Here is a 22168-nt window from a genome sequence, read left to right on the forward strand (position 1 = left end):
GAAAGATGTACAAGCCATATTGACATCTAATTTTCTATCAGGTAAGATACAGGTAATGGTACTACAAACTTCCTAGCTTCTAGTAGTGTATCTCAACCATCGTGTAAGAGATGACTACCGTACAAGCTGTCAGTTCTAGTAAGATTGCAGGGAAAGGTGCTCATCCCAATACAGACAGCTAAGGACTGAGAAATAGAGGAGCAAAACATGAACTTAATGTTGCCCTCAAATGCTTTTCCTTGTAAGGCTAGAAAGCAGCAAAGTGACTCAGAACAGCCATATGTATCAGTGTGGCAATTCAGACAACAGGTGCCTTACAGAAAAGTGCAGGAAGCTTTATTCAATACTCTACTGGAATTCCAGCATCCTCAGTACTCTCTTTTCCTCAGCCCTGTTGGCTTCAGGTAAGTGATCACAGGCCATTTTTATTTGAAGCCATGAACAGAAACAAAAGTGACTTCACAGAAGTGGCTTTACATACTCCACTAGACTACAGTAAATTTAACAATAGACTGAAATTGTCTGCAGTTGAAAGAGTAGACACTAGATGTGATAAAGTGCTAAATCTTGATCAAATTCAAGACACAGTGCTTAATTTCTTGTGTGAACCTCAGGTTATATTAGATTGTCTTAACAGAGCTGAATCAGTAACAACAGAATTGTTCATTCCAAACTCATAGTGCATGTCTGCACCTGCTGGACATCAAATGTTTTTGCCTGCCTTAGGCTGAAGACATTACAGAAAGCACCTGCCCTCTTTCATTGCTATAGTGAAAGAATCTTCTACACGTTTCTGTAATCACCTGACATCAGGTAGCAAAAGGAATACTCTTGCAAAGCTGTGTTTCATTGCTTGTGCCCAGCAAACTCCTGAAGAACAACAGAAATGTCTCTTGGCTCTGAAGATTTCTGAGACAGTGATGCAGAGATACTACATGCTACTTGATACCTATGTTGTTGAATCTATACTACTCAGCATGGACAGAAAGACAAAAGATTCATGTCAACTGTTGCATGAAAAGTTCACTGTTTCCAGAGAAACTGATTCATATCTATCTCAGTTTGGCTGACTTAGGAAGCAGTGTTTCCTGGGCAACTATTGAAAATGCCTGGTCGGGATAGTTTGTTTTTAACTTTTCCTTCTCTGCCTTTGTGACCAATATTTAAGAGATCACCTTCACAAAAATATTAAATTATCAATAGGTGATTGAAAACTTCTGAGAGTTGTGAATGGGATCTCTAGCAAGCTACTTTAAAGTGGTTCCTTTCTGCCTTGAAGATGTACTACCATTTTGGTGCTTCACAGTGTTGTTTTGCTGAGATAATTTGACTTTTAAAACTACATTACATTTTAACAAGAACTTTCATTTCCTCTTGTGTAGCAGATCTTAAAAAGTTAGCACTTAAAACTGCAGATTTCAAAGACCGTTGAAGTGGCAGCATGCAGGACTGATAAGCAAACTTCTCTATGGCTTCTCTTGAATTGTTCACATGATGATTAAAGGAATGATCAAAGCAGTTCAGAAGCAAAACAGAAAGCAAGATTTCTTCCCCTACTCCACTAGTTTAGACTCTACAATGTAAAAGGTGGAGAAGTGGGGATGGGGAAATAGGAGAGAACTTAAGGGGAAGAACACAGCAGGAAATGCTGTGGATCTAGGCATGGGAAAATTGCTTTGATACAGGAATCGATAGCCAGAAACTCTCCCCTGCCAATTTTGGTATCAGGAGTATGTCAGAAATGAGGGTGGAGACACTGGAGGAAAAAGAAGATGCAGATGTACAGTTTCTGCTGCTGCCTGAATTCTCTGGAGAGCATTCATGCCCAGAAACAGCTATTAACAAGTTATGGTATCTGAGGCTTCTGCAGATGCTTTACTGTTTTGAGGAGTCAGATAATATCTTTAGATGTCTTAAGTACAGACCATAGAGCCTAACCTTCATTAGTCATGCTTGGCTTTTATTGACTCCGGAGAGTTTTCAAACAGAAAAAACTGCCAGACCATTACCAAACTTGTGTCTCCTACTACGGGAATATGGGGGAATGGACAAATAGAAGTAAAAAAATCAACTGTAACTAAAGTATCTGTCTTAATCTATTAGTGTCTTTGTTTTGTTAATCAGAGCTTACTAACTTAATAATTAAGTTTTCCTTATATCATTGGTGCATAAAAAGTAAATTTTCTATACATACCATTTTAGCAAGTTCTGAAATTTTGGGAATAAAATAAAACCTGCCAGATGTGACATGCCATTTAAAACCCTAGCTGGGCAAGAAAACAGTGCTTGCCTCTCTTTGGAACGGGAAAGTGAATAAAACTTCGTCAGAAGATAAAAGACTTATATTTCAATGAACCCCTTGATTTTTGGATTACATTCATGTCCATCAACAATTAACTAGTGCAAACACATACATATGTCACACTGGTGATGAAACATCTTCCAAGAGTAAAACCAACTGGTTTTAGGGAACAAAACCTGATTTTTCTAATTAAAGTATTAACCTATTCCTCTCATTGCACTGCTGTAAAGAGAGGCTGGTGGCATAAAAGCAGGCTCTTAGCTACTTATGGAGGACCGATTTCCATTGTAGCTGAAAGCTACACTATCTTACACTATCACAGAGAAAAGTTTGTTGCCTGACACTCATACTGATACCTGAAAGAAACCTTTGAAACCATCTGTTTAAGAACAGTCCTAACAAATAACTCCTCGGCTGAGAGTGTATGGAGTGTGGTAACCTGAGGAATGAAAATATCCTCTGACAACATGTAGGAAAAAGTCTTACTAGGGTCATCATTTCATGGAAATTGCAGACTTCAATTATGTTTAATGGAATCATTTCTCCATGCCAACAAAAATATTAAGAAAATAGCACAGACATTTGAATTTATAAAGACAAAATCTGCAATGCCAGTGTCACATTTTGTATTGTGCAACTAAAAAGCTAATGCTCACCTCCCTCTGAAATCAGAAGGTAAGTTTTTAATACTGTTCTTTGGCCACACTATTTCCACAAATCAATCCCAATCCACTTAAAAATGCATTCTATTAAGTGCTTTTATGGAAGATGGAGGGCAACTGAAACACTAGCAGAGCATCTTTCTTTCCCTGCTCATACATAAACAATAAAAGCTACCAGACCAAAGGCAGACAAACTTGGAGCCATCTTTCTTTCACATTTCTCCTCCTGATTGTCCAGCTTCTTATCAAAATACTTACAGCTCTATTTCATGATAAAATTTGCATACAAGAGACACTCAGAAATCTACAACAAAGAACCTATTAAAAATGCAGGTAAAAAGTTTGCGTTTCACATCCTTACACTGTAAGCACAGATGCTTCCAATGACATATTAAATGTTTGGCATAAGCCTCTATGAACAGCTCAAGAGAGAGTCCAATATACCTGTACCATTTCAGAGCACTTTTGTGTAGCATGCATATCTAGAAAGGTAATATTTTTATATCTATTATAAAGGTGTACACACTAACCTGCCAAGGCCGATCCCAGTCAAGAGGAATAGGAAATGCTCCAAACCAAGCTCCAAGTATACCACACATGGTGGTAATCTGTAGACTGCTTTCCCAGATGGACATTGCTCTGTAAAAACAGCGTGTTACAAGATTTCAACAGCAACAGAGGCTACCATGTCAGAATGTTGGATGTGATTTCTCCCAAGATTTTTGAGACTACAAACAGATGCCAAAACCCATTTATTTGATAAATAGCATGCAGTTTTCTCCCAAAAGATACTAACTATACATAATATGTAAGTTGCATATTTTAGTTATAATCACAATCTTTCTATACCATATATTCAGGAACTTTTTTTCCCCATTGAGACATTTACTGCAAAAGCTAATTTATTTTACCTGGACATTCTCCTACTGAACTTGAAACGCTGTTTGACTGAGCAAATCAAAATACTGTGCACATTACAGGGGGAAGCAGACTTGAAAGGATAGCATAGGATTGTATAGGAAAGCACAGTCACAAATTACTCTGTGGTGTAGACATATTATTATTTGATGACTACAACAAATTGAAAATTAAACTACAAGTCCACTATGAGAAAGTTGCTTTGGAATATTCAATCAACTGAAAAGAAACACTGCGAATAAATGTTATATTGCACCCCTTCAGCAACATTGCATACAAGTTCATGAAGGATGGCTGCAGGATCAATTTATTGCACACTAAAGAACTCCTGCATTGCCAGTCAGCGCATCTCATATCGTAAAAGATGTTAATGACTTCACTTCTCAGTTTATAGCCTTCTACCACTACTAACTTCAAAAGTTTTGGAAAAGTTAGTTTTCTGTTTAATAGAAAAGCACTTATTGTCCACCATCAATTGATCTACCACATTCAAAACATGAACATTTGAGTACTTGGCAGCATTTAAGAAATAAGAACAGCTGAAGTTCAGAACACTAGGGCACAGTTCTGAGACAGGAAAACTAGGTTGAAATCCCTGCTCCAAATCAGTAAGGTAAGAGATCAGAATCTTAAGTTTGCTACATCTCAGATTATAAACACAAACCTAACTCTAGCAAACAGAAGGAGAAAGATGTGCATTTTTATGACTAAAAGTATAGACTGACAGTAAACTCTGAATTTAATGTGCTGTTTAGGTTGCACAATATGAAAGCTTTAACCCTACACCTTGTTTTGAAGAGTCTAAACTTTCTGACTTTACTTCTGAGAACACCTAACTCACGGCTGCATTTGCTTTTGACCAAACGGCTCACAAGTGTAATGCAAACATTTTTCATTGTTTGCAAAATAAAGGTCATTCAGATTATAATATTTAGAGTGCAACTTGAGCAGAACTGGTTCTTGTAAATTAAAGGGATGAGGTTATTGTACAACACTGCATTTCAATTCACAATCCTACCTGCTTTAGATTTTTTTTTTTTAAAGGGAAAGGTCCTAATTAAAAAATAACTTTTTAGGAGTCAACACATAGAAAATTTGTGTAAATTATTTTCAGAAGCTGAATAACTGAGCTGAAAGCTGTTAGGCAGCATGGGGAAGAGAACATTCACTACAGTCTTAAAGCAGTGAAAGAGAGAGCAGAATATACCAAGGACTGACTGACGTACAGTTATTCCCCACAAGATCTTTTACCTGCTAAATCTACGTGCATACTGCTGCGCCATATGGAGATATCAGACTGAGTCCAAAAGCTAAACAACAAAATTAGCGAAGCACAGTGCCCAAGTGAAGAACAGCCATTGGCAGTTTAGCAACCATTTGAGCTAATTCAACCACTCCACAGCATGGACACTGGCTACTCAAATACAACCTGACTTGTCCTCCAACATTATCCCAAAGGAACAATGCTTTGATTTTCTTCATAGAATCACGAATCGGGGTTTTTTTGCTGGCATTCTTTAACCCACTAACCCATCATATAAACCCATCATTTGCATGAAGCTAACTGCTGCAGCAACATTTATAAACCTTTGAGTTTTATAGCTTTCTTTAAGTATGAATAAACTACAATAAGATGGTTCTGCAGGCAAAACTAGCAATATTTAGGATAATAAATGATGACGAGTGGCACAAAGGTCTTCTAAAGCCTTTAAATAATACAATACAGTAAGTACCATTTTAAATTATGTTTGAATTAAGAGGTTAGCTAACATAAAAGAATTAACTAAGATCGCTCCTGGATAGTGAAGATCTGGAATTCTGGGCGGTGGCGTGACTGAAATACTAAGGAGCACGTAGTATTTGGTAACGCCTACCTTTACGAAGGACACTACCAAGTCTCTAAAAGAATGCAGTTTACAAACAACTGAAAAAATAGAGGAACTGAAAACTGGAAGAAGCCCTAAAGTTATGGGCTTATACTATACTATTTTTTTGCAAGTTCAAAAAAAAATAAACCTACTTCCTACCCAAATGACATCTTATAAATGCTATTATATCAGAAATTTCAACACAATTACTCAGACTAGCGATTTGAAATAAATGAGTTCCAAAAGGAGCAATAAAAATAAAAATCAGCAATTGAAAGCCAATTTCTTGAAGGCTTTTATGCAGGAGACTATTTCAACCAACATTACTGAAGAGCCATTTAAAGAAAAGTCACCTGCTCCCGTTACTGCTGATAACCATTTCTGTAGCTTTTATTTCTCTCTATGTGCTTACAGCAGCACATGATAGCATATGATCACTGTCATGACACTAGTCACACTAGACGTCAGCGTACGAAGTCCAGAGACAGCAGGTACCTTCACAATTAATGAAGAGAGCCTTATTTACAGCCTACTTGGAATTGAAGTTTTTATGATGTAGAAAACAAACTTACTTTTCTCACACATTCCATGTGTACATAGACTAGATATAGGTAAGTAAGAACAAGTTGTTTGCACTTCTTAAAATAAAATCATCTTAAAAAAAATAATCTATTTCATCCACCAAATTGACACTTTCAATTCAAAAGTAAACTCAGTTTGAAAGCATGGAGCATGTGCAATTTTCTGTCTAAGCTACAACTGTGTTTCGTGCAATTTTCTCACGCAAACAAAAATCTATGTCAAACACCACCTCCCTCTTCACTCCTCCAACAACCCAAAGTTTACAGTACAGACAATAAACCTGTGGTGCCACAGATTACACATTATCATGAGACAGCACATATAACCCACCTCCTAGAGGCACAAGCACTTAACAACTGATCTTGTAATGTTATTAGGAGTTATTTTACTTCTAGTGATTGCACTTGCAAGTGCTGCAAGTAGAAATGGAGAAAGCTAAGCATCTTCACAGAAAAAATAAGCACTTCGAATGACTGTCTACAAATGACTGAATGACTGATGCAGTTTGTACCATGGCTATTATGATGCACTAGATTACACACAAGTTACTTGAACATAACTTCATGAATAGCCCTATGACAAGATACAGCACACATCAGTATTTTCACACTAGAACACCTAAAACATAGCAGAAAGCTATCCAGAGTAATAGATAGCTAATTAATATCTGTTACATATTTACACTTGACATATCAAGATAAACGTTCTTCTTTATGTCTTTTTCTATCTTTCTGCAAAGACAATAGCACAAACACATTCTGACCTTATAAATACTGTACAGGTGAATAAGAGTAACAAAACAAAATTGCTAGTGGTTACTTAAGTCTAAATCTTATTCAGATACTTTTAAAATACATTGCTTTACCATACTAAGCTATACGCTTAAGGAGACCTTCCAGCTTGCTGCTCCAGTGCAATTCATGTTGCTAAACTCTTGCTTTCAAGGGAAACAGCTGTGTTGACCTCACCTAACTATCTTTTTCCCTCATTCAACCGGTCCCACCTCATTCCACATGGTTAACTCAGAGACAACCTTTAACACATCATGTCTAAACTTAGCTCAAGCCCAAGTGCAAAAAGTTCCAACCTGTGCATGAGTTCAAATAAAAAACCACAGGATTCTTTTTAAAAAAGCAGTTTGCTACAATATTTCTTTGCAGTCTATTTTCATGCAAAGGCTCATCTAAATAAACATCAGAATTAAGTAGACATTTTATTCACATAACATCACATGGCTCACTACTATGAAACATGTAGAAAGTTGGCACAGCAAAAATGTCAAAACAAGAAAACTATTTCCTATGCAGTAATTGTGCTGAAATAACATTAAGATGTAGATTAGGAAAACAGACATTGACAGGAATTCAAAAATCTAACCTGCTACAAAGACAGGCTGTCGTCAAACATGTTACTTCAATTCAACTATTATTTCCAGTTGCAAAGCCCCCAAACATGACTAAGTGAATCAGCAATTATCTGTTTTGGCTAAACAACTCCACGCTTTTGTTAAAGTCTATTCAAGCCTTCCACTGAAAATAAAAGGCAAGCATAACTGACTTGAATAAGAATTCAAAATATTTTTCAGTAAGCTGAGAATTGAAATAGACCAAAAGTCAATATCTGGAACTACTATAAAAAGTCTACTTTTGTCCCTCTCTACAGAAGTTCGAATGAAAAGCCACAGCTCAGCAGCACTATAGAACTTGTCCCTTTCAAGATGAGACCGCACCCTTACGAACCATTAAAAGGAAATGATTGCTAATGTCTTATTATCAAATCTCAAGCATATGTGGGGCTTCTTTATGTTTCAGCATTCCAGCCTTTCAACAATCCTGTTATTTAGTGAGTGAAAAAAAGGCAGAAGAGAGAGCATATGTCAGAAAAATGCACTGTCCTTGATGCATGCTGATGACATGGCAGTCACCAAGGTGAAAATTAGTTTAAAAGGGTCATTTTAGTTAAAACAGCCTCTTGAAAATAAAATAAAAATCAGTGCTTGAAAACTCTTGACACTGGAAACAGCTTTCTTTGAAACTTGAAAATGAGCATGAGTAAAGATTACTTAAGACCACAGTAAATTACGTATCATTTTCACCAGTATTTTCAAGTTAAAAATACTGTTAAAATAGTGTTTGTTTTGGCTTGTTATTCCCACTTTAAATGCTGTATTTACAAAGGTACTGTTGGGTTATGTGCAAGAATCTCCCTGTACAGCTCAGCCTCAAGTCTCTTCTTTATTTGACAACCATCATAATGGACTGCACAATAGTTCTACACCAGTAAAATGTGTGCTTAAAGCTAATTCCTTCAAACACACAAAGTGAGATTTAGTGTCTGGACACCAAAAACAAAACCAAAGTTTTCTGCATCAATGTTTTCAAAATAAAGAATAACATTTTTGTTCAGAAAAGCATATACTCAGAAATCAGGAAGTTCTACTACACTTACCAAAAATTACATTATATATTGTTTACATCAATTCTGTCCATTTCTACTCCAGATAAAACCAGAAACTTCAGATTAGAACTTACCCATTTTTACTAAAGACCCGGATCCATGCTTGTAAGTTTGGTCCCAGCATACACAAGCATTGTAAAGTAGTAAAAGTAGACAACAGAACTGCAAACAAAAATGTCTCGGTCACTGACCTACAAAGAAGGGATATTACAGAGTTAAGCAAGGTGATTACTAATTTTCTAAGACTTGCAAGATTTAGGGAAAAAAAACCCTTCTAGGTCAACTTGTGAAAGTATGTATGCTTTCTTAAATCTCATGTACTAGAAGAAAGTATTATTCCTCTTAACCTGTCGAATAGTAAAGAAAGATGGAAAGAACTGTGGTATCTGTGTTATCTCAATGAAGACTGAAATTCAGTAATCATTTTAAATGCATGATACCTGCAACATTTTAAAGAAAACACAAGAGTACCTCATACAGAACACCACAACTGAATTGAAGTACGCTTGGATATTTACTTCATTACGCTATTTATTTCTTCTAGTTTGATGTTGTGGGAACAACCATGAAACCAAACTACATGATGCAATTGCTAGTAACTTAGAATCTCTCTAAGAAATCAGGCTGCTTCATGCCTCTCTCTTTTTTTTTTTCTTTCTTAGTCATTCCTAAAAATTAAAATACTAATATCAAAAGACAAAAGGTATGCAAGAGGCACATTTTAGAATTTTAGAAGAAAAAAATGACTACATGAAACTTGGAAAAAATGTTTGCACCCTTACATTTAACATAAATATTTAAAGGAGAAGGAGCTGTCCATAACAATCTTAAACAACACATCTCTAAATATACACAAATTTTAAGAGCCAGCTTCTAAAAAAAAAAAAAAAAGTCAAACTAAACTAAACCCGAAAACAAAACACAGCCCTGCCCCCCTCCCCCCCCCAAACAAAAAAAAAACCAAACCAAACCCAAACCCAGAACAGCTACCCTTCCTTCCCCAGCCAGGAGCTTATCCTTTAACTTCTAACGTACCAGAAAATATACAAGCACTTATACCAATATCTGCAAGTAGAACTGCCCCTTAAAGTGTTTAGAGAAAGACAGGGTCTTCTGACTTACTCTATGAGAGGTGCTCCATAAAGAACAATAATCACATGAAATAGTACGCAAGACATGAAAAAGTATATACAGCATTTTAGAAATCTGGATATCTAAAAAAGAGCAATAAAATATCAGAATAATGTTTCAAAATAAAAGAGAAAATAAGTAACACACATAGTCTATATCTTATCAATACTCTACCTGTCTTTAACTTCAACTACAGCACAGTATGATAACACAGCACACTTCAAAATAGTTTTACCTATGTATAAAACTTGAAATAATTAGAAATGATCAATACATTTTTTTCATGCACACTATAATAAGGCAAGTATACAAAAACATAACTAGAAATGACAAGATAAGAAAGGTATAATTTTATTGAGTATTTTTACATTTCTGTTTCACGTCTCAGTGTTATGTTAAAAGCAAGACAATAAGTAATATGAAAATAAAAGAGACATTCAGAACCAACTGTAATACTTAAAATTGCATTCAATGAAAATCACTGCATTTTGAATATGATATCGTAGATTCTAAACCCTTTTGAGAAATGCCCACAATTTTCTATAAATCTGCAAAACACTTATCTTTATTATGAATTTAAACAACAGTTTCTAGGTGCTCACCATATTGTATAGAGGCATAGCGAGCCGATAAAACAGTTCTGGTTAGGTCGCTCTGTTCAAACCTATTTCATTGAGATTTTCACAATTAATGCTTCCATTACAAACTGTAACAACAAAAGTGTCTCCCATATTTAGATTCTTCTGTATGCAAATTTCATCATACAAGGAAATGTAGCCATTTTAACAGCTTTCCACACCATTTTTAGAAATTTACTACCTTTGTTTTAATTGTAACGAGCAAGGCTCTTATATGTCTCCGAGTCGAAAAACTATTTTTCTTCCTTTAAAGTTATCTGAAACTTATTACTACACATGAGAAAAATATTTCTTGGTAACACTGAAGGTCAGGCCTGGACTACAAAGTCAATTCTGTGTCCATTCAATTTTGGTGACTTTTGCCACCAGGCAAATTGTCATATCAATGGCTGGGACTAGAAACAACAATATGTTGACAACAAAAAGGAAAGGCACAGAATCACCCACCTAAACAGGTTATTTGCTGGTAAAGAAAGTTTAAGACCACAAAAATATCGGTGAACTTACTTCAGAAGGTGCTACACTCAGCTTATTCACAAAAAACAAGAATTCACCACAAAAAAAATTGTCTTTTTTTTCTCATTTAAGTATTTCAGTGACAAAATTAGCTTCCCTCCAATCTGTCTGGTAGGAACTTAAGAATAGAAATCTTACCTTGTGAGCAAATGAACTTCTCTTAGGAGACAAATTTGGCTTAAGGATTAAGTGCAAGACTATACTAACGGCACTAACAGAAACAGAACAAATACGCAGCCACGTGAGGTGTGTTCCCACAACTGTGAATCCGTCCCAGAAGACAGTTGGAACAACTGCTGTCAGAATAATTGAAAAAACACATAGGAGGTTGACAGCAAAGAGCTTCCTTATTTCTGCTTCTCTCATTGTGTTCCCCATTAACCTGCAATAGAGCAAGCCATGCTTTGTTACTTTGTTACACGGCCAGAGTGCTAGAGGGTAAGATTTTTTTCTTAGTCGTGATAGGCAAGGCAGAGCTCTGAGCTCGGTTTTGGGGTAAAAGTCATAGGCTCACAGAATAAGGTTGGAAGAAACCTTTGAGATCATGGAGTACCTGTCCACTACTACACCATACCATTGAATCACAGAACGGTTTGAGTTGGGAAGGACCTTAAAGGTCATCCAGTTCCAACCCCCGGCCGTGGACAGGGACACCTCCCACCAGATCAGACTGCCCAAGGCCCCATCCAACCTGGCCTTGAACACCGCCAGGGATGGGACAGCCACTTCGCTGGGCAACCTGTGCCAGTGCCTCACCACCGTCATCGTGAAGAAATTCCTCCCTATGTCTAGCCTAAAGCCCTAAGCAATTCATCTACCCGTCTTTTCAATACCTCCAGGGATGGTGACTCCACCACCTCCCTGGGCAGCGACCCTCAGAGATGAAGTTTTTACTAATGTCCAACCTGAACCTCCCCTGGCGCAGCTCGAGGCCATTCCCTCTCATCCTACCGCCCGTCACTCGCGAGAGGAAACGCCATTCGTTTACAAAGCCAACTCCAACCCAACAAGCAAAGCAGCGCCGCCCCGCGGGGTCCCCGGCGGGGGGGGGGGGGGCAGGACGGGACGACGACTTCGCCCCGTGCTCGCAGGCAGCGCCGCCTCAGCCCCTCCCGCGGCCGGGATGCCCCTCGCCGCTCCCCCTCCTCTCCCCCCGGGCTCCGTTCAGGCAGCGCCGCCAACGCTCCGGGAGGGAAAGAAACAGGGAAGGAAGAAGAAACTCCGCACCTCTCATACCGCGGCGTCCCTGCCGCCGCGCGCCGGTTACTTCCGGGGCGCGACCGGAAGTGGCGTTTGTTGTGGTGGCGGTGGTGGCGGTGGTGGCGGTGGAGGAGGAGCGGCCATGGTCTGCGAGAAGTGTGAGTGCGGGAGGCTTAGGGGAGCGGGGAGCGCGGGTTTTCGTGTTCCTGCGGGCCGTTGTGTCTGTGTGTCCCTGGGCACCTGGACCCTTGGGTCCATGTGTCTGCGTGTCCTTGTGTTCCTGTGTCCCGGTGTCTGTGGGCCCTGTGTCCCTGGGCCCATGTGTCTGTGGGTCCACGGCTCCGTGGGCAGCGCCTGTTCGGGGCATTAACGCAATAGAGTTCTATTTTTTTTTTTCCTTTGTAACGTTTACTTGCTCAGGTGAGAAGAAACTCGGTACGGTCATCACTCCCGATACGTGGAAAGATGGTGCGAGAAACACAACAGGTAATGGGGGCGGAGTTTAACGCTTTGATACTGAAAATTCCGGGATGTGGTTGAGTCATTATCTCTGAGGTATTGAAAAGACAGGTAGATGAGGTGTTCAGGGATATGGTTTAGTACTGGACAGGTATGATTGCACTCAGTGGTGTTAATGGTCTTTTCAACCTAGTGATCCTATAATTTTTCTCAAGTACCTAAAAGCCAGTTGGGCACCTGAACTGTCTTATGATTGTAAAGCTAAAATTTGAAATAGTTAGTCATGTTAATTTTTAATCTATGCAACTACTCGCATGCTCATTTAATGCACTGAGAATTTATTGATTCCGAGCTTTTCAGGATTGAATTTATCTGTTTTTTTCCTCCCTGTATGGAGTGATGATACCCAAACAGAGCACTGTATAAGGTATTCTGTTGTTCTGTGCTTTAATGCTGTGCTGTATGTTTTATCTCAATTTGTGACTTTATTTGCACATATGTAGAAGCTGTAAACTGGTTAAGTATGCTTGGAACTGGGAAACTTACTGGTTTATGGTTTGGTTTTTTTTGTAGAAAGCGGTGGCCGCAAATTAAATGAAAACAAGGCATTGACCTCAAAGAAGGCAAGGTTAGTATTTAATGCTGATTTTGACTACAACTGAGGCCTGTGTCATGCGTATCTGGACAACTGTTCAAAACTTGTCCAATATACACTAAATAAAGAAGAATAATTGTGGGAGGTATGACAGCTCATAAAAGTATGTCCATACATATTTTAGAGGTGCTTTCTGCTGAATCATAGAGCATACGCAAATATTTTACTACCGTTCTCTCCAAAATGGTTAGGGTATGATGCTTTTGTCAGGAGAGGAGCCGGGAAGGCTTATTTTCTGTGCTGAGTTTGCCTGTACAATCTCTTGAGCATTTCCCTAATGATCGGGGGCCATTCTGTTGTAGAAGGGAGCAAGGAGCTGCTAGAAGGCATTTAAGTTCAAAATAGTATCGTATCTTAATAAACACGCACATATTTAACTCTGCTTTTGTTAAGGTTTTGTCCATAATGCAAGAAATCTCTCTTAATGGGAAAAGTGGAAGCTTTTCTGTAGACTTTGTGCAGCCTAATAGATTTAATCCATTTATGTCCCTTTTCTAAGTTACAGGTTTTGTCGGCGTTTCTGTCTGTGTCCTTTGGCTTAGACATTTTAGGACGAGGCAGAGAAAATACTTTATTTTAAGGTGTATAAATAAAACACTTTTCCTTTTTCCCAGGTTTGATCCTTATGGAAAGAACAAGTTTGCAATATGTCGGATTTGCAAGAGTTCTGTCCATCAGCCCGGGTCTCACTATTGTCAAGGATGTGCCTATAAAAAAGGTGAGTTTCACTGAGTACCAAATTACCCCAGTTTGGTTTGAAATTAAAGAGCAAGTGGAACTCTTGAATTTGTTTCACCTTATGAAGAGCAGGCTAAGATGAGATTTAATGGCTATCTTCCAACTACTAATAGGAGGGCATGAAGAAGATGGAGTCAGGCTCTTCTGAGGGTCACAGTAATAGAATAAGAGACAACGTGCACAGGGTAGAATGTGGAAAATTCTAGTTATATACGAAGAAATCAATTTTCACCATGAGTGTGTTCAAGTATTGTAGTAACAGGGACCCACAGAGGCTGTGGAATCTTTGTGGGAGGTATTCAGGCTTGACTTGAAAGGTCCTGAACCAGCCTCATCCAGTATGGCTGTGGTTTGAGTCGGTCAGGGGCAGGACAGGAGACTGCCGGAGATCCTTTCCAGCTTAGGTCATTCTGTGATTCCACTTCTTTTAGAATGTTGCTGCTATCTAAAGCAGTGGAATTAAAAGAGTAACTGTGAACTTCATCTTGATAATTGCTTAGAAAGCTGTCATTTAGCAAGTTTGATTTTTTTAGTTTAAAAAAAAAATTTTGTAAAACTCAATTACTTGTTGCAGTCCTTCTTCTCCTTCTAAATAGTGGTAAAAACAAGCAAACAAACAAAAACAAAAACAAAGAACCCCACCACCGCGACAGACAAACAAAAAAAATAACCCTCAAACCAAAACCCAAACGCATCCAACCCAGCCATCCCCCTAAAAAAACCCATGAAACTACCAAAAATCAAACTTCTGGTCTTGGTAAAGCAATAGGCTAGCTTAGGAAAAAGGCAAAGTGAAAAACATAAACTGAATTGTAAAAGCAGTTAAGAAATTGTCTCCGAAGGCAAATCATGCTCCTGGTTGTCTTTGTGCTTGTATGTTTTCTTAGGCATTCAGTGCCTTAACATAAGACACTGAAAGGTTCATTTCTCTAAAGGGAGTCTATAGTCCAGTTGTGAGTATGTTTGATGCATTGTTAAGTAAAGCTTACCTTTAGGCGAAAGTGAAAACTGAAAAAGACGACTGTAATCATTGTCCCTCAAAAGGAGGATATTGCACTGTGCAGTACCTTATATATAAAATTTTTCTTTATGTATGAGTTGTGTGAATGACTGCACTGAAATTCAGCTTATACCTGGAAGCTTTCTATCTCCTATATTCATAATAAGTGTTCAATATTGTTAAAAACTGTTCAAAAATTCCTGCGGGGGATGGACTCAATTTCCAACAAATTTGATGGAGAGCCTTAAGGATATAAAACTTCTGCTAGCCTTTTGATTTTGCATAGGTAAGCAAAAGGGTTCAAACTTGTAATTCCTGGGCAGGTGTGAAGGGGCAGGGAAGGCAGCATGAACTCAGTTACAATGTTAATACCAAGGAGTCCACATAGCACACAGACATAGGGTGTCCCAATTGTTAGATCTAGAGCTACAGCTAACCAGTAGTAAGTTTTGCTTGTGAAATTACTGTAATTGTTCTAAAAATGCATACTGTGTCACTGAGTCAGTGGTTCAGCAGCCTGTTGTAGGAGGGTTGCCTTTTCTAGTTGCTAGATGCTCACCAGATGGCTGTCTGAATCCCATATGGTACAACCTTGTTCTCTTTCTTAAACTTATGGCTTGTTTGGGTGGGCTTCAGTATTTCTTCTTTGTCTGCTAGTGTATCCTTGCAGGTTGAATCTGGTTTCTTCATAAAATTCAGAACTCTTCAGTGCTTTAGATTGTAGTTCTGACCATCAAAGACACAATTGTGGCATATTTCTTGAAGCATATACAGTCATATGGCTTAGCGCTTCAACTGTTGCATATCTCTGAAATCCAGAGGCAATCTAAAGTTAATTACTCCTTACTTTAGTCCTGAAGTGAACAGACTGTGGGCTGGATTTTGCTCTCTAAAGTGAATCATGTGGCATTTTCCCTGCTGTTCACTTTTCTAATGGGCTTTTGGATATGGTTCCAGTCACATGATGTCAGTATAGGAACATACAGTTCAGAACGAGGAATAGTTGCCACTTGACATTTTTCTTGTCTGATGAGGAATGGTCTTTAAAATGAGATGTGGCCCTACCAGACAAAAGATTTGTCACCTTTCTGCTTTAGAAGAAGAGGGACACGTTGAGACAACACACCCCTCTGCCACTGCTGAACCTGAGTACTTTTTGCTGCTCTAGTCTGCTGACTTGGGTTTAGGACAAAGTCCTCTGGGACATCAGTGGTCATGTTCACTTCAACTCTTAAGTATTCTGGGTGTCCGTTGTTTCTCACTTCTATTGCTCTATAAGTAACTTAGTTATATAAACTATATCATTTTTAGCTTTCTTAATTGTCTGAACCTCCCCACCCGTTAATCTTCCATTTAGCAGTCAGTTTGTTGGCAGCTATAATATTTTCTTAGCCTAGCTACTTTCTGTCCCTCTGGCACCTCAGTTTATCTACAGGACTTAAAAAGTTTAATAACACAAATTTTTTATATGTTTGTCAGATGAGAGCCTTTCCTGGCTCTCTTTTTAGTACTCCAGCAAATTACAGAGGCTTCAGGCAGTGTTGTGAATCATAATGCTGTCAAAATAGACATTTTTTTAAGTGGCAGTATTACACATGTGCTGCAAATGCTTATTTATATCAGAAGTCATGTTATTCTGGATTTGCAATGTCTGGTGAGAAAATGCAGAGATAGATTATTAGTAAGAGCTCACTTAAAACAATTTTTTTGAAAATTGTCTTTACAAAAGCATCACAACTGTGTTGTTTGAGAAAATGATTAATGATTTTTAAATAATTTACACACGTTTTGTATGCTTATAGGCATCTGCTCAATGTGTGGCAAGAAGGTCTTGGATACGAAGAACTACAAGCAAACTTCTGTCTAATTGTGTTGACTAGTCTTTTTATGAACTTTAACTTCTGTGTCTTTGTACAGTATTTTTCTCTACAATTTTTTGTGAATATTACATCCTGGGAGATAATACTTTTAATGAGATGAGAGGTAAAGACAGCCTTATTGTTTGCCTAGAAATGTACATAATATTTGATTTTTGTTGTTTTAGCACTTACTGCTAATTGATATTTAAAGGTAATGGTTTGCAGCAACTGATACAACTTAAAGTCAATGAGAAATCCTAGTGGATAAGTTGAAACAGTCACCATAACAACACAGATCTTTGAGATTAATGTTTTTTTTATTTTTGCCCTATCTTGAGTCTTCTACTTGACTGATTGTAATATTTTATAGATGTATAAAGTATGAGCTTGCATCACCTTATTAAAGTAGTATCTTCATTTAGTTCTATGCATATAGGTATTTATAATTACTCTCACCCTGAACTGTTAAGTATTGCTCTTCAGGTTTTAATGCAATTGTCCTGTTGAATTTTGTTTCTGCCTACAGCACGGTTGGTTAAATCATAAATAATTAATCTACTGAAATGTGTTTTTCGCTGCCAATTCTTACCTGGGCAGTTAGAAGACTGATTAGCTGTTCCTTTGTGAGCCTCTAAGGAGACTTCAGGTTTGGCACCTGGTGGCCCAAGGCAATAAAACAATGAGCATCAATTTCTAATGCCAGGTCTCAGCCTCATCATTTCCTAAGGTAGTCTGTCTGTTAAATAATTGGTTTGAAACTGGCTTTTGAATTCTGTGATGTAATTGCTTATATACATGTCAAATCTGAAAAATCAAAACAGGCTGCCTTCCCTTTAGCATTGGTTTGATGTGAAGTGAGCCTCTTTGAATGAGAGAGGCTGAGTGTGGCTCTTTTTCTTTTGTGCTTTGATTGGTTTCTACATAAGAAGGCAATTTCTGTTACTGACGGTATCAAGTGTTCACTGTACATGCATTTTAAGGGTGTAGAATGGTACTCCTAATTCATGGTGGGGTTTCTAACTAGACCTTTTTAAGTGTTTCCTTCTCCTAGCAATCTCCTTTGTGGCACGCTTTTGTGACTTTCAACTGTGACAGAAAAATTATTCCGTATGAATAGATACTCTGGTTTAGATTTCCTTTTGTTCTCCTATCTATTACTGGGACAACTGCATGACTAATAGAGAATGAAAAATCGCTTTTCTTTCTATATTTTCGCCCACTGACACATAGAATACTGGTGATATTTGCTCTTAGCTCATGCCATGCCGTGGTTGTGCTGTAAGCAGCCTTCTGAAGGAGGTTGCCTATCACCCCTAACTATCCATTTTTGATTGAGCATTTGTCAGCAAAGTTTCTTGTTCCAAATGTCTTGACATCTTGCAGTTGCTAAAATGGTAATTCTTTTCAGCATTTTATATCTCCTAAGAAGCTTTGTCAGGGTAGTGAAATAAGCTGGGTCCCCCAAAAGAAGAGAGGAATGTTGCTGCTTTTCATTTTAAAAGCTTCACCTACCTTGATTGAATAGGGTTACATGGATTAGCTAACTGGTGATAGCTGGCATCCTGCAAAGTTATTTCCGCATGCTGATAGCCACTTATTTCCAAACACAGCAAGGAATTCTCATGTTAGTGAACATAACTGTGGCATACCCTTTATATGGATGAAAAGTAGATATTTATAATCAGCTTCAGGTTTTGCAACAAGTGCTTGTTACCATTGTGTGACAATTTTAGGTAGCAAATTCTCTGATATTCTCTGAACTCTTCACCCTTAATGAGTGCGTTCTATAGGATTGATTTTTTTTTTTTTTTGCTATTCTGCGAATAAAACTTCCTTTCTTGTCTTCTAAAACTTGCCAGTATCTCTATTTCAAAAGCATTACTGTTTGTAATTCTTGAGTACATGGTATGAATTGAATGTTTATTGCACTCTGTAAATATTGGCACTGAATGAACTGTTACCTCATTTTGTAACTGATTTAAGGACAAGAGGGGTTTAAATAGTATCATCCTTTGTTCATAATTATTTTGTGACTAGAGCCTTTATGCACCTGTATCCTATTGCTGGGCAGCTGCTTATGCATGTTAGAATGTATTTCTGTTGGAAAAGGAGGACAGTTTTGGAGTATTCTTTAAATACTTGATACAAACAGTGGTTTGTTCTTCTGGTGGTTTGTATGTGCTTGGGATCTTCCATCTGCAGCTCTCAAAACTTCTTAGCCTCATGAGAAGTTCAGTTTCTGAGAACTGTAAAATTTGCTGATGTAACAGTTAACATTCAGAAAAGCCCATTTTCCAAGTATTGTTTTGGAGATCCATTGCTTTAAATTTAGATCACAAACCCTTCTCTGAGGTGCACCACAGTTCAAGGGAATCCTGGCAAAGAAGCACTTAAAGGTAGCTTTTAATCTTGCATACACCTTCAGTAAAACTGAATTGTCATATAAAAGCATTTTTGTTGATACTAAAAATGTCTTGTTAGTATGGGATGCCTTTCCTGAGATATCATTATGCAGTGAAAAACCGAAGAAAATCTGTAATGGGAGTTGCCATTTTTGTTTAGTGTACATTAATGTTCCCAGATGATCAGACTGTCCTCTAAATCACTGGTTACCTAACAGATTTGTGCTGCCAAATTTAGTAGGATTAGAATTTTCCGTAGTATTGCTGAGTTCTTATACTGTCCTTGCTATTTCTGCGTGTTCATTGGACAGAGCTGTTACTGAGCTAAGTAATCTGATGCAGATTACTGAGAGAAAGGAACAGATTACCTACAAAAATGATGCTGTGCCTGTAGTGGCTAGTTGGATGAAAATAGAACAGGAACTGTTGTGTCCTTGTTCTGTCCGGGTGGTGTTGCGTTCTTTCTCATCCTTAGCATTTGTTCTGCGATGTGTGAGGTTTTAGATTTTTTTTAAACCCTGTTCTTTCTGCTGCAGAAACTTGAGAAAGGACCATCCAGGATAGTAATTCAGCAATACTGTTCCAAGGCATTAGAACTATTTTAGTTGTTTACCTGTAGAAATGTGGCGAGTTTTTTTGCCCTCTTAGGTTTATTCTGTTCCTTCAATAAAGGAAAGATAGCAAGAATGACTTTGTCCTATATACAGCACTGTCACTGACCACTTTGGATTTTCTTGAGAATAGCCCTGACTTGTATGAAAATCTCTTATTTAGCAAAGTCAGAGATGTACAAGTTTCAGATGGTAAGTCTGTTGCACCTATGTGCTTGTTCTGGTATCACTCCTGCCATCAGCCCATCCCTCTGCAGTGCCTCATATTGCACAAATACTCCAGTTTTGTACTGGCTGAACATCATTCCACCCAGAGACACTTAGGCCAGGACCCTCTGCCAATCTCGCCATCATAAATTCTGGTCAAGAATGACTGGTGCTTTTGTATTATTAGTGGACGTAAGAGATGTATACCAAAATTTATAAACAATAGATTGAATCAAGCAGCTGCTGGAAGCAGCGCAATGAACCGTGTTGCTATATTTTTCTAATGCAAAGCTCTAAGTTTCCCAGACACAGGAAGAATCTGCAGAAAGAATCCCCAGCATTACAGATTCATTATTCATTGAAAGACAGTAAACCAAGAGCAGGAGCTGTGGCTTTTTACATCTGGTACGTCAAAGCGTAGTGATAGGGCCTGTACACCAAGATTAAGATTCTAGGGCTAATAAAGTCTTTAAAGCCCCTCTCAGACAAGTTAATGTCTTCCCTGGGTTGAACCTAGACTTCCTGGTCTCTTCTAAATATATATGGCCTATAGGTGGGCTGCTTTCTATCATTTCCTTTGGATGTTGGAGAATCCAAGAGCGGCTTTTTGGGGGAGATGTTGCAGCCCAGTCACTGACTTACCAGTTGCTTAGTAGATCTGTCTGCTCAGTGAGTGCTGGTTCAGTGTGGGATCACACAGGTGTCTTTTTTACTTACAGTATCTTGACAGATCACTGGTTTAGAAAAAAAAATGTGACAAGATGCAAAACAAAATATTGATGGCAGGAAGACTTGCCCTGAATATCGTGAGAGAATGAACACATCAGCGCATCACAGATGAGATTTGCTATTAAGCAAAAATAATTTTGCTCTCCCAATCTGCAGAACTGGTTGAACAATCTGATAAGGCAGGATGACAGTCCTTACAAATAACAGCCAAATTCTAGTGAGGATTATAAATATGACTCGTGAAGACCAGTTTGTTTTGAACTACTTGTCTTCCTCCCAGGCTTGTGCTTTTATGGAGGACATTATCATCTGAAATTCATCAGAAACTGATTTTTTCAACAACTTCTATGGGTGGGGGGAGAGTTTACTTTGCAGAACTTGGAAGAGGTATCCACGTGTTCATCGTGTCTGGTCAATGCCTGCAGAAAACGTGAGTTCTCTGTTGACAAGGAGTGCTTCCTTCACCCACTTTAGGGCAAACAGGAAGAGATGTGTTGGAAGCACCTGGAAGAATTTGTTTGAAATCTTGCCAAGAAACTGAAGGAAGTGCTGAGTGGAGTATTCTGTGTGGGTATTGCTGGTAAAGATTATAGTTCACAAAGACACTTCTAACACTTTTTTTTTTTTTTTTTTTTTTGCCTTGCTGCCATTCTTCCGCAATAAATAGCAAGTAGATTTTTCAGGCACCACGGAGTTGATGGCCAAATAATTACCTAATTAAGCATACACTTCTAGAATGGCTTTCTGGTAGAAAACCTCTAGAAACTACTTCTCTTTTCTCTCTCTCTCTTTGTACTGAAATATGCAGACTGAACATAGCAGCGTTAGCAATTCATTAAGCATAAGCACTTCCAGCAAATGCACTTACTATATGCTTGTTTGCCAAATGAATTTGGGAAAACAATGTTGAGGTTTTGGGTTTTTTCTGCCTCATCATCGTAGGAAAACTGTAGAGAACAGTGAAAGCAATTGGTTTCTTAAGATTTTGCTGATAGTACTGACCCACATTTCTTGCTGTTTTGTCCACATTTCCTGTTGTGCTACCTCTCTGCACCTGGCTAGCATACAAGCATATGTTATTGCTGAACTTGGAGTATGTGCAGCATTGATAGTTAGACAAAGGGAAAAGTAGACAAACAGGTATTACGGTACATGAAGAAAGAAACCCTAGATTTTAAAGACTGTTGCACTCGTTATAAAAGAGAAAACTTTTTGAATTATTTATCTTAGCTAA

At 38.1% G+C, this 22168-nt stretch overlaps 2 protein-coding genes across 5 annotated transcripts in view; one reads left to right on the forward strand and one right to left on the reverse strand.

Moving 5' to 3' along the window:
- The window catches only part of PIGF (phosphatidylinositol glycan anchor biosynthesis class F), a 33465-nt gene extending 21116 nt beyond the window's left edge, over positions 1-12349 (reverse strand). For 2 of the 4 annotated variants that reach the window (XM_054062822.1, XM_054062823.1), the window contains exons 1-5: positions 11980-12272; positions 11213-11456; positions 9912-10003; positions 8864-8980; positions 3495-3603 (exon numbers count right to left, since the gene is read on the reverse strand). In XM_054062822.1, the coding sequence (XP_053918797.1) occupies positions 3495-3603; positions 8864-8980; positions 9912-10003; positions 11213-11456; positions 11980-12020 (603 nt within the window). In that variant the 5' untranslated portion in view covers positions 12021-12272. Of the gene's footprint in view, positions 1-3494; positions 3604-8863; positions 8981-9911; positions 10004-11212; positions 11457-11979; positions 12274-12301 lie in introns of those variants that run through there. The other 2 variants (XR_008449147.1, XM_054062824.1) reach the window with 2 other exon arrangements.
- CRIPT (CXXC repeat containing interactor of PDZ3 domain) lies at positions 12349-21505 on the forward strand. The gene is made up of 5 exons (XM_009558113.2): positions 12349-12432; positions 12695-12760; positions 13307-13361; positions 14003-14106; positions 16929-21505. The coding sequence occupies exons 1-5, from the start codon at positions 12417-12419 to the stop codon at positions 16991-16993; spliced, it is 306 nt and encodes a 101-aa protein (XP_009556408.1). The 5' UTR covers positions 12349-12416; the 3' UTR covers positions 16994-21505.
- Positions 21506-22168: the final 663 nt, after the last annotated feature.

This window comes from Cuculus canorus, chromosome 3, assembly GCF_017976375.1.
Source record: "Cuculus canorus isolate bCucCan1 chromosome 3, bCucCan1.pri, whole genome shotgun sequence".
NCBI classification, from domain to species: Eukaryota; Metazoa; Chordata; class Aves; order Cuculiformes; family Cuculidae; genus Cuculus; species Cuculus canorus.